At 36.7% G+C, this 13,122-nt stretch overlaps 1 protein-coding gene across 2 annotated transcripts in view; it reads right to left on the bottom strand.

Moving 5' to 3' along the window:
• The window catches only part of DDX46 (DEAD-box helicase 46), a 55,989-nt gene extending 44,801 nt beyond the window's left edge, over positions 1–11,188 (bottom strand). Inside the window, exons 1-5 of one of the 2 annotated variants that reach the window (XM_010971635.3) lie at positions 11,000–11,188; positions 7,736–7,924; positions 6,243–6,386; positions 2,803–2,899; positions 447–612 (exon numbers count right to left, since the gene is read on the bottom strand). In XM_010971635.3, coding sequence (XP_010969937.1) covers positions 447–612; positions 2,803–2,899; positions 6,243–6,386; positions 7,736–7,924; positions 11,000–11,016 — 613 coding nt within the window. In that variant the 5' untranslated portion in view covers positions 11,017–11,188. The remainder of the gene's footprint in view (positions 1–446; positions 613–2,802; positions 2,900–6,242; positions 6,387–7,735; positions 7,925–10,999) is intronic. The other variant, XM_010971634.3, reaches the window with a different exon arrangement.
• Between the last annotated feature and the right edge of the window lie 1,934 nt (positions 11,189–13,122).

The following is a 13,122-nucleotide window of genomic DNA, read 5'->3' as shown; positions in this document are numbered from 1 at the left end:
TAGTGGTATAGCTCAGTGGTAGGCTGTGTGCTTATCAAGTGTGCAGTCCTGGGTTCAATCCCCAGTACCTACATTAAAAAACAAACAAACAAACTAAGCATAAAAAAAAAAAAAGAAAGTAGATTAGCACTTACCATAGATGGAAGTAGGGAGTAGGGGGGGTGGGGAGAACAGGATGGAGAATTACTGGTTAATGGGTACAGAGTTTTTGTTTGGAATGATGAAAAAGCTCTGGAAATCAGTGGTGATGACTGCACAACACTGTGAATGTACTTAATGCCACTGAATTGTACACTTAAAAATGGTTAAAATAGTAAACATTATATTATGCATCTTTTTCTACAATAAAAAATGGCCTAAAAATTCCAATATAAAATATTACTTATAATTCTAGAGTATTCTACATGAATTGTTATATAGGCTATTAGTCTAACAAATGAATATACCATCATCATCTTCTAAACTCCATTTTTTCCCTTGTTTCATCTCTTCAATTTCCTTTTTCAGTTCCCCTATGTTTTCCATGGCCTTTTTACGTTGCTCTTCTCGCCATTTTTCTACTCTTTCTTTCCGCTTTCTCATTTCTTCTTCCAGTTTATTTTGGTCAAAGTTCTTGGGGTGGGGGAGAGAGAAATAAGAGAGAGGGAAATAAGGATTAACAATTTTACTGGAAGTGACATTCCAAATAACTTCTACAAAGTATAAAAAAAAAAAGGAAAAATGGATGTATATGCAAAAGTCCTAAATTTAGACGAGATTTAGATCACACATTTTTTAAATATATCCATGAATATACTAGCAAAATGAAATCACAATAAAAAGCACCTTCAACTAAGAAAGACTTCAAACACTATAAATTAAGCTTATTCTAGTTACAAACAATATGCACACATGAATTCAATTTCTCTTTCAAACTAGAAACTAAATGAATTAGTAAGCCAAGTTCCCTACTTATTCTCAACTTTAAATCCTCTGAACTCCTCCAAGACTGCCTACATGAAAAGCAATTTTCTAGTACAAATTAGTGACTAAATAAAAACTATTTATCAATATGATTAAGAAGTTCTGGTCTTTTAGTTTTTAGGTCTAAATTTCCTAGGAACAGCCATTCTAAAGCCTTTATCAAGATTATTAATAATACTCCCAAGAGGAGAGAGGCAGTCATTTTCACAGCCATAATCTTAAAGGGACTTAAAGATTAAGCATTATAGAAATAAAAATTTTATACATGCTACCATTATAGACAAGTATGGAAATACAAATGTAAAAATCAGCCAAATATTAATAAATTATAATGATGATGGCATTTTGGGAACCTGGGATTACAGAGAATTATTTCTGACTTGGCTAATATTTTATTATGTTTGTATTTTTAAAGTAAGTTTATTTCTTAAATAAACAAAAAGTTTTGCTCCTGAATTTATATCCTTTATAATAATTCCATCCTCTCCAAAGATGAACACCAGAAAGCTTAGGTATTTTTCTCAAAGTCACCCCAGTCATTCCATAGTAGAAACTTTAACAGAAACCAGACCCCCAGACCTCCTGTGTTACATCTTTTCTTAGATACCCTATTCAGTAAGCAGGTTCCTTGAAAAAAAAAAATACCCACTAAAAAAACAGAACTAAAATAAAAAAAATGTGGAGCTATAAATGGGCAAAAGATACAAATAGGCAATTCAAAATACAAATAGTATATAAATTAAAATACCTTATTTACTAGTTTATATTATGTTCATAACATTTAAAAATATTTACTCATATTTAAAGACATGCAACTCAAAATAAGAAACTTCTTCCTGTTATACTGGTGAAAATTAAAATTTGAAATACCCATGTTGGCAAGAATGTGAGGTAACAGACATTTTCATATGTCTAAAATCTAAAGTGAAAATTCATACAACTTTTTTGGAAGTCAAGTTGATACTACTTATCAAAATGTTAAATGTATACAGACAGCCCTCTGTGTCAGTGAGTCCACAACCTCAGAACTCAACAAACTCAAATTTTTTTCAGAAAAAAAAATTCCAGAGTTCCAAAAATCAAAACTTGAATTTGCCCCATGCCAGCAACTGCTCAAATAGCATTTACATTGTATTTACAACTATTTACATAGTGCTTATATCATAGTAGAGATCATAAGTAATCTAGAGATGACAAAGTATACCGGGAGGATGTGCCTAAATTATATGCAAATACTACGCCATTTTAAATGAGACTTGAAGATTCTGGTATCTGTGGGGGTCCAATAACCAGTCACCCTCAGGTACTGAAGGAAGGCTGTATACCCTTTGACAAAGCCATTTATTTTCCTGATACCAATTTACCCTAACCTATATTCACCAAAACACATGCACCACTGTTTATAACTGCAGACCAGGAATAACCTAAATATGTATCTACCCTTTTTCAACGAAACACTACGCAGGCATTCAAAACAATAAGCTCTACCTATTTATGCAGCTAAAGAATGAAAGTAGAAAGGTATTCTATTCCTAAAGTTGGATGGTTGGTATACTGCTGTTTATTATTCTTAAGACCTTATACATTCATAAAATACTTCATAACAAAAATGGCAAAAAGGTACAGAATAGTGCATATTTTGTACATAAAAAACATAAAGTGTATAAATATGCAATTTTTTTCAGAAAAATTTTCTCAGGGGGATAAATATTATCTTATCTATTTATTTTACATATTTGTTATTTCCTTAAAAATAAGACATACAGCATTAAAAAAATTAGTAAGAATTTGTCACTTAAACAAATTTGACATTATATGATTATTTGTTAGTAAACATACACCAGCATCCTTTTCTTTTTCATCCTCCTTGTCATCTTTGTCTTTTTTCTTCTCTTTAGAACTCTCCCCACTCTCTGTTTTCTCTTTAGACCTAGACCTAGCAAAAAAGAGAAAGAGAGAAATATCATCTACTTGTTTCTGGGAACATTAATTTTAAAATACTTTTATACACTTGTATTTTACTTTTTAGGTAAGAAAAAAACTTCCAAGAGTCAAGTGAATTCTTATATTCCATTAATAAAAACCTTGGAAATTCAATGGAGAATTAATCCCACAACACTAACTGCACATATTATTAAACATCCGGAATTTAACCAAAGGAAAGCTGGACATATTATATAAAAATAATGACAAAATTTAAGTTAGAAAGGTAAAATTTAACAAATGGAGACAAGATATCAATAGTCTACAAGATAATTTATATATACAGCAATATATAAAATTCCAAGAGGCTAGCATTTTGACCATATTAACGGCATAAATGAGTAAAATTCCTTAGTTTTAATGTAATCTAATTAATTGATCTTTTTGTTCCCTTTATGACTGGTGCTTTTTAAAGCATCTTAGAAATCCTTTCAGATCTGATGAAGTGACTCAAAGGTAAAGAAGATATTCTCAGGGAGGGAGGTGGGTGTAGCTCAAGTGATAGAGCACATGCATAGCATGCACAAGGTCCTGGGTTCAATCCCCAGTACTGCCTCTAAAAAATTAATAAACCTAATTACCTCCTCCCCGCCCCCACAAAAAAATAAAATAAAAAAGTTACTCTCTAGTAAAAACTTCTGAAAAACTTATAGCTTTGCTATCTAATTTGGTCTTTAATCTGTTTGGAAATGCTTTTTATGCACAGAACAACATAGGTCACCCTATTTCATTATAGGATAGCAAGTAACTCTACCACCGTTTATTGAAAAAAACTTTTCCCCACTGATTACAATGTCATCACTGTCACTTAACAAATGATCTGTTTGTGAGGTCTTTATATGGTTCTCCTGACCTATTTGTCTGTATAAAAAAAAAGGAAAAAACCCCCACACTATCTTAATTTCTATAACTTTATGATCATTCTTGATACCTGACAAAGCAAGCCCTCATACCTTGTTCCTCAAAAGTGCTTATGCCCTTTTCATTTGTATTTTTATAATCAGTTTGTCAAATACTTTTCTCATGTTTGCTAAGAACTTTCAACATGAATGTACATTGAAGATAAAATGCTTTCCTTTTTAGAATTTTTTTTGTCTTTTTGGGCTGGAGGTAATTAGGTTTATTTATTTATTTATAATGGGGTTACTGAGGATTGATCCTAGGACCTTGTGCATGCTAAGCACATACTCTACCACCGAACTATACCCTCCCCTGAAAATGCTTTTCTTCAATCTGCTTAGATAACTATGACTTTTTGAATCTTATTAATATAGAGTATTACACTGATTGATATTCTAGTGTTAAACCAATCTTCATTCCTGGAATAAATCCAACTAGTTTATCACTGTATTTTTTTAATATACTGTTAAAAGCAATACACTAATCTTTTATATTTAGACTGCATATAGCCCATAATTTTTTTCTCACATTGCCCTTGTCAAGTTTCAATGTTTTCCTCAATTCACTTTATTTTCTTCACTTTATGAATGTTTCTTCTTTCCTAAGTCTTTGTTCATCAAAAGTATCATTACAGAGTAAAATGACAGGCTACAGAGTAATATATTTGCCACTCATATAACTGACAAAAAACAACTCAGAATATTTAAAAACAAAAACTGGGGGATAATATAGCTCAAGTGGTAAAGCACATGCTTAGCATGCACAAGGTCCTGGGTTCAATCCCCAGTACCTCCTCAGAAAATAAATAAATAAATCTAATCATTTCCCCCACCACAAAAAATAAATAAATAAAAACAAAAACCTCCTATAAATCAATTTTTAAAGAGAGAAACAACCCAAGGGAAGAATGAGCAAAAAAAAATGTACTTCAGAAAAGAGGAAATCCAAATGACCAATAAACATATGAAAAGGTATTCAACTTCATTAGTAATTAGGGAAATGCAAATTACAACCACAATGATATTGACATTACATGTCTACCAAAAAGATAAAAATTAAAAGAACGGACAATACCAAATATTGGCAAGGGTATGGAGCAAGACAATTTTCATATACTCCTGGTGGAAGGGTAATTAGTGCATACTCCTCGGAAAGCATTTGGGATTACCTAGTAAAAATGAAGCTCTGTTTACTTTATGACCAGGTAACTTCACTCCTAGATAAACACCCAAGGGAAACTCATACACATGCATGTAAGGTATATATACAAAAATATCCATAATATCCCATAGTTAAAACAACCCAAACATCTATCTCAGTAGAATGGATAAATAAACAGCAATAGTATTCAGCAATGAAAATGAACTACTGCTGTAAGCAATACAGATTAGTCTTAATGTTGAGCAAACAGACAAAATACATGACTCATTCATGTAAAGTTTAACAACATATAAATCTAAACTTCTTTTTTCAGATATAAATGAAGGTGGTAAAACTATAAAGAAATAAAAAGAAATCACTAGCACAGAAGTCAGGAGCGGTTTTACATATGGAAGTAGAGAGCTGGGTTGGAGAAGGGACATGGAGGGCTTCCCATAGTACAATGTTTTATTTCTTGACCCTGCTGTGGTTACATGGCTCTTACTTTATAATTATTTACCCAAACTGCATGTTTATATTTCACTCATTTTCTGAATTTATATTTTATTTTTAATTTAAAATAATCCAAATGGATATTATTACACTGACTGTGGTAAAATTTATAAAGTTAAATGACATTGGAAAAATATTTATAATTAATATGAACAAAACATAGAAAACAGATACAAGTCCATGTATCAACTTTCCCAAGACACCACTTTAGAAACAATAATAAGCAAAGAACATACCATTTCAAGAAAAATATAAAGAATACACATATTATGTCTAGTAGACAAAACTAAAATCTCAAAATGGAATGGTATTCCCTAAGACTGGTGTCTTAGGGAAACATGTACATTTAACTTACACAAGCAGAAAGTCCACCCATCATGAATAGCAATTCAACAATGCATACCATGAACTAAAAAGTTATTTGTCAATCAACATCAGAAATAAGAGGAAAATAATTTTAAAGGAAAAAACATAGCTCCTCAAAGATGTTTATAAAATGTATGTCTGACCATTAACAGCAAGTATTAAGTAAAAGAACAATGCATTATACATATTAAAACTAACAGAATCTAATATTTTCCAAATGCATTATAAGCTTTATAATCTACTAAAATAAAATTCATCCAACAAATGTGCCTCATGGTAGGAGCCAAATTCAGTAATTATTTATAAAAAAAAAGGCAGCATAGGGAAGAGACTCTGTTCCCAACCTGCATGACAGACACAGCTAATGAAAACATTACCTATTCTCAGCTTTCTTGCTTTTATTGCCAGGACTGGAGGATCGGGATCTCCGGCCCCGGCTTCTACTCCTGGAACGTCTCCTGTCTCGACTTCGAGATCTTCTTCGCTCTCGACTTCGGTCTCTCTCTCTACTTCTGGAACGCCTGAAAGGGGGACACTTTTCATTTACAAAAAGGTCTATTTCAGATCATGGTTCTGCCTCCTGATGAAAGAATCTTCTGAATTATCATCATTATTAAAGCCAATTACAATTAACTACCAAATCAAGTAAATGAGGAACAAGTAAAGCCAATTCTTACAAGTGGTCAGTGGAAAACATTAAGGATACTAATTTCAAAATATTTTTTGAAAAAAAAAAACCCAGGAAATACATAATAGTAGCTATTTGAAATCTATGACATAGAGAAGGAAACCTAAATTTCAACGATAGCCTAAACCTAAGTATAAGGATGGGCAGAATGGAGTTGTGGAAAGATCCCAGATGTGAAAATTAGGAGACAAGAATTTCTACCCTAGTGCTGCTACTAACTAGTGACATACACAGAGCAGAATAACTCTCTGGGTCTCAGTTTCCTCATCTATAAAATATAGAGACTTGACTATATAATCTCAAAATCCTTCTTGCTCTAAAACCTTGTGATTCTACTTTCACACCAAAAAGTCAAAGACCGAATCTTAAATGACCAATTTCACTTAACAAGTACTTGACTGAACTGTATGAAATTGTTCCTGGGACTAAATAACATGAAATTGAGTAGGTCAGCACTATTCACACTGTCTTGGAGGGAATATTTTCTTCGAGTACCAGGTTAACACTTCTGCAACCTCTCCTTCCAATGCTTGAAAAAGATAAAGTCAAAGTTCCTTTTGTATCAGTTCATAGCACCTCTACAACCTTCTTTCCTATTTTAATGAGAAACTGTACTGGAAAAGAATTTCTTTTTGGTATGGGGGAGATGATTTTCATTTAGACTGTTTTTGACCTCCAGAAAGGTCATGGCTGCTTGAGCGGTGCCAAGAAATATTTAATCACGTAAAAATAAAATAAAAATTAAGGAGTTCTTTGGTTTACTAAAACAGTTCTTTAAAACAGTTTCAAGCAGCAAGCAGGGTCTGGAGATGGCTCTACGGCATTTCCTTTTGTCAGCTTTAGTGGTTCTTTAAACAGAGTGGTCAGCTCTCTTGGGACAAGATTAGTATAGAACACCCCTGATGGCATATAACCTTAGCTTTTACTTCTTTTTTTAACCTCTCTCGGGGGCTTTAAGAGTTCTCTTTGAATTACAGGAAATATCACCTAAAGTTTCTAAACTTAAAATAGTGTTTGAGAGTCTGTGCTAGGGAAATCACTTCTGTACCTAATCAAACAAGCTGGAGTTTAAGTACAGGGCCTGCAAAGGGGCCACTAAATTCTAATCCAAAATTTTTGAAGAAGACAGATGTAGCTGAAAAGGCCCAATTTATCATGAGTCTTTCAAAAGTAATGTCTTACCTCAGACGCTTCCTGTCTCTTGATCGAGATCTTCTTTTATCCCTGCTACGAGACCTCTCTCTCCTTCTATCTCTATCTCTGCTTCTAGATCGTCTGTCATCTCCACGTTTACTTCTTTTGTCTGAGGGTGAGCGACTTCTAGATCGACTTCCAGAGCGTCCCCGTGATGCTGATCGCTTCCGATAGTGGCTAGAATATTAACAAATTTAAGATTTAGCTTAGCAAACACAGTTAGCCTCCATTACATTTTTATTTATTTTATCACATTTCTCCCCCAAATCTCAGCAAATTAAACACTAAAAGAACTTCTTATACATAAACTTTTCTAAAATTGGGGGGAAAAATAAGCCCCTCTGCTATAGCACATGTAAACAGGAAAAACTGTTTTAAAAGAGAAGGAATAAAAATAAACAAAACAAACCAAGCTCCTGCTTTTGGGCCCCAAGCAGCTTCCAATCTGGTAAAGGAACAGACAACAGACAAGTAAAGAAATAAGTATGCAACATGGCATTTGGTGCTATGGAGAAAAACAGATGAGAGTAAAGGAAAGAGAATGGGAAGTGGGAGGTTTGTTCTTTTATATCAGGTGATTAAGGAAGGTCTCATTAATAAAGTGACATTTCAGAGGCTGGAAGGAAGTAAAGGAAGGAACCATGCAGATATACCAGGGAGAAACTTTCCAGGCATAGCAAGTGCAAAGACCCTGAAGAGGAACCTTGAATGGTGTGTTCAAGGAACAGCAAAAAAACAGATGTGGCTAGCACTGAATGAGAGAAAGTGCCAAGAGACGAGGTCAGAGATATAGCATGGTAGCCAAACGTGGAGAGCCTTACAGTCCATTAAAAGGACTTTCTCTTGTACGCTGAGTAAGATGAGAAGCTACTGGAAGATTTTAAGAAGAGGAGTAAGATAACATCACTAATGTTTTTAATGTATTACCCTAGTCGCTGAGGGGAGAGCAAACCAAAGAAAGGCAAGGACAGAAGCAGGGAAAATAGATTAGAATGCTAAAGCAATCATCCAAGTAAGTGGTGTGACTTGGATCAGAATGTCGTACAGTTGTTGAGAAGGGTCAAAATTTGGATATTTTGAAGCTAGCAATGATTGGTTTTAATGACGTTAAAAATCACGTGTGACAAGGGAAAAGTCATTGGTGCCTTCAAGATTCGTGATAGGACTGAATAGAAAGATGAAGCTGCCATTTACTAAGATAGGAAGACTGAGGCAGATTTGAGAGGAAGGTGGAAATCAGGATATTGGTATCCAAGTAGAGATGTAGAGTAGGCAGTTGAAATATGACTCTGAGTTCATGAAGAAATATAAATGGGATTATCAGTGTACGTAAGCTGGTTAATATCAGATCAATAGGTAATGAGTGCACCTGATTATACCCCAAACATCTGAAGTTCAGTAAGTAGAAACCCAAATTGTTATCTTTCCATCCCCAAATCATTCATCCCAACTTCCACTTAGTAGGCTCAAACCATCAGTGGTCTTCAATATTTTTTTGTTTCTCATTCTACACAACCAATAAAACATCAACTATCACCAATTTTACCTCTGTAATTCCTTTCACATTTTATCACCTCCTCAAGAATTTCCACTGTCACTATCCAGTATCAGACACACCTTCTTAGGCCATCTTAGAAGATCCCTGGTTTTCCTACTTGTATTCCTTTTTCCCTTAAATCTGTTTTACACACTGCTGCTAGGGTAGCCTTAATAAAGCAGTATTCTGTTCCTACTATATACATACATACATACACACACACACACACACATACGCGCACACACACACTCCTTACTCAAAATGTTCAAAAGCTCCCAAATAAATTCTTATCTTCTAAACTAAATCTACAGTCCAGCCACATTCTGGGCCTAAGTCCCTTTCAGAACCTACCTCCTACTACTTCTCTTCAGCCCTTCATGAAATCGACATACAGAGGCAAACTAGGCTCTTTACTTATTTCTCTAAGACCCTGCTCCTTCCTATCTCTGAGCTTCTCACTAGCCCCTAAACAAACTTAGTGCACAGGCCATGCAAGGCAGAGAGGTGGGGGAGAAGGCTGAAGGGATGGAAGCAACTTATTTGAGAAGGGCCTTGAAGGCTGTGCTAGTTTCACTTTGTCTTGGATCAGTAAGAACCAGTAGACATGAAAGCAAGGGAGTGAGATAATCTTATGTTTATTTCAGAAGGGCACTCTGAAGGCACTGTGAAATCAACTGGGAGACAAGATCAGTGGAAGATAATCACTTTGAGGCATGTATAGCAGTCTGAGCAATACATGATTATGGCCTGAATTAAGTCAGGGAAAGCAGAATTGGCAACAGGGCAGAGAATCAAACTGGATGCAGGCAAAGAGAAAGGAAAAAGTCAAATAAACATCACATTCAGGTTTCTGGTCTGGGTGGCCAGATGAACAGCAAGGATTTCACAGAGATTTAAAAGATCTTCACAGGAATTTTCTGTCGTTATGGAAACAGTCTTTATGTACTTGCTAAATTCCAACAAGCTCTACCCTTAAGCTTTGTCCATTTCCTTGAAAGTTAATTATACCTCCATAAATTACTATTACTTTATTAATTATTTATATCCTAGATATAAATGATCTTTCAGTCACTGCTAAATATTAAGCAAATACTCACCTTTCAGATAAAAATCTCAAGATCCCAAACCAGGCAACAATCTAAAGTTCTGAAGAGAGATCATTGTGCTAATAAGATTCTTAGAGTCAACAGTTTAAAAAGGATAAAAAGCACACAATAAAGAAACCCGAGATCTATTTGCGAAATAAATATCCATGTAACAAGTATTTATTGTGTCTCAGTAAAAGCCTAGTCATGAAGAGTGTTGTAGGTGATGCAAAAATGTCTACACCCTTTCAGTGACTTAAGAAAATAACACACAAGGACAAAAGTAGCCAAAGAAATGCTGCAAATGTGAAGAGGTTAGAAATTCAACTGGTATCACTACCGGCTGAGACGATCATGGTAAGCTCCGTGGAAATGGAGGGATATGGTTGACGTCTCGGAGGACGTCCTGGGCTCAAAACAGGCCGATACCAGTGCAGGGGAACCCTGTGCCCGCCGCCGACCCAAGAACAGCCACTCACTCAGCGGAGGTCCCCCATCCCCTCCAGCGGCCGCAGGCAGCGCTGGCCGCACGTGGGGCCGCGCCGGGCCCCACAGCCACCTCAACTCCCGCCTCTTCCCCCACTCCAAGAAAGCCGCTCGCCCGCTCCCCCGCCCGGCGCGCCTCCTCACCGTGACTCCCGGCCCATGCCGCCGGCCGCGGGAAAGCTGTGCCCTTCGGCACTACGCGCAGGAGAACCTGAGAAAGTTATGAGACAACGCTGCTCTCGGATCTCCGGGCGAGTAGCAGCACTAAGAAGCGGCAACAGCCACAGTAGCAGCGGCCATCAGAGCGCGGCCAACGAAAACAGGACGTGCTGGCGCCAGCGACAAGAGGAAGGAAAAAGCGGGCCGGAAGCTGCTGTCGATCCACAGCGCCTTCTATCGACTGGAGGCCGCACAACGCCGGCCGCGCCGAAAGATGCGGCATCGGCCGGGTTTTCCCTGCACAGCCGCGGAAGCGCCAGCTCGTTCTTCCGGTAGAGGGCGGTGCTTCTGCCTTGCTGGCCCTGAGAGGGTCTTTCCTGCAGGGCCAGAGAAGCGCCAAGTGCCTCATCAAGCTGTCCGAGGACGTGTGCTGACGTCTGCCTTAACGTGCCCTAAGTGATGCTACAAACATCTCCATTCATTCTTATTCATTTATACATTCATTCATTTATATATATTATTACGTGTCAGGCATGTGCTAGATCCCGGGGACCTTACAATCTAATGATGGATATAGGCATTAACAAAAACACGGGTAAATGTAATAAAACAGGAAGGAGATTCCACGATAGGAGAGGAGTTCAGAAAGAGTTCCCTGAGGAAGTGACCTTTTAGGTGAGATTTGAAGACTGGGTAAGTGTTCACCTGGTGAAGAGGATGAAGAGCTCAAATTACATTTACAAAATTACAATGGTTCTCAACATTGCCTGCGCTTGGGAGCTTAAAAAATGTATACGGATGCGTGTTTCATTCTGATATTTTGATTTGATAGGTGTGAAGTGTTTCCTGTGCATTGGGAATTTTCAAGCTTCCTTGGTTATTCTGCAGTCCAGTCCAGTCAAAACTGAGAAAAACTTGCCTAGTGGAACATGGGCCAAAAATGTTCAGTTGTTATAGCAGAAAACTGTGAAGGGAGAGAGGCTCTCATTTATTTTACAAGCCTCTTACACCTAAGGATAATAGAGTTCTAAACCTTAATTGTGGCGGCCTTTGCATGGATGTATAATCATTTGTCAAAATTCACTTGACCGTACACTCTCAACTGGTGTGTCATATTGTATGTAAATCTTACTTACCTCAATAAATTTGAATAAAAAAATACAGAAAGAAAAGAAAAAGTAAAACCAACAAGTGAAGACTCCAAGACGGGCTTCTGCTCTTCCTCTGTGATTTACTGCCCACCTGTGCAGTTCATACCAGGGGTAAGGAAGACCTGGGCCGATGTAACAATGCACATCAAGGAGGGTCGGGTATCAGAGCCACTGTAACAGCTTGTATGTGGACTGAAGGGAAGGAGCGTGGGTTTCATTTTAAAGGAAATAGGAAACCACTAGTGATTTAAACAGTGGAAACAGTACTGATCAGAATCTAGGTATATTCCACAGGCTGCTCTCCAAACACTGATTGACAAAGTGGATGTGAACTGCAAGAGTAAGAAAGGAATAAAGATGACTCTCAGGTTTTGAACAGAGCTACTGCAGACTGCGGTGAATTTGTGGAGATGAAGAAGGCATGTGCGCAGCAATTTGCTTGGGGAAGGAGATAAGTGTTTCCGCACGTGAGGTATCCAGGAGATTATGGCTGTGTGAGAGAACATTAAGAGTCTGGAGTTCAAGGGAGAAATAGAAGTTGGAGAGACAAGGGTCATCAGCATTTTACAGAATGTGTAATAATACAGATCTTCCTCGACTTAATGAGGTTACACCCTGATAAACCCATTGTAAGTTTAAAATACCCTAAGTGGAAAATGTATTTAATATACCTAACCTACCAAACACCATAGCCTAGCCAAGCCTACCTTAAAAGCATTCAATACTAAAACATTAGCCCACAGTTGGGCAAAATCACCTAACATAAAGCCTATTTTATAATAAAGTGTTGAATATCTCATGTAATTTATTGACTACTGTACTGAAAGTGAAAAACAGGCTGGTTGCAGAGGAGGGTATAGCTCAGTGGGGGAGTGCATGCTTAGCATGCATGAGGTCCTGGGTTCAACCCCCAGTACCTCCATTAAATAAACAAACCTAATTACCTTCCCCCCCTTA

This window comes from Camelus bactrianus, chromosome 3, assembly GCF_048773025.1.
Source record: "Camelus bactrianus isolate YW-2024 breed Bactrian camel chromosome 3, ASM4877302v1, whole genome shotgun sequence".
NCBI classification, from domain to species: domain Eukaryota; kingdom Metazoa; phylum Chordata; class Mammalia; order Artiodactyla; family Camelidae; genus Camelus; species Camelus bactrianus.
This window is presented reverse-complemented; position numbering and strand designations above follow the sequence as displayed.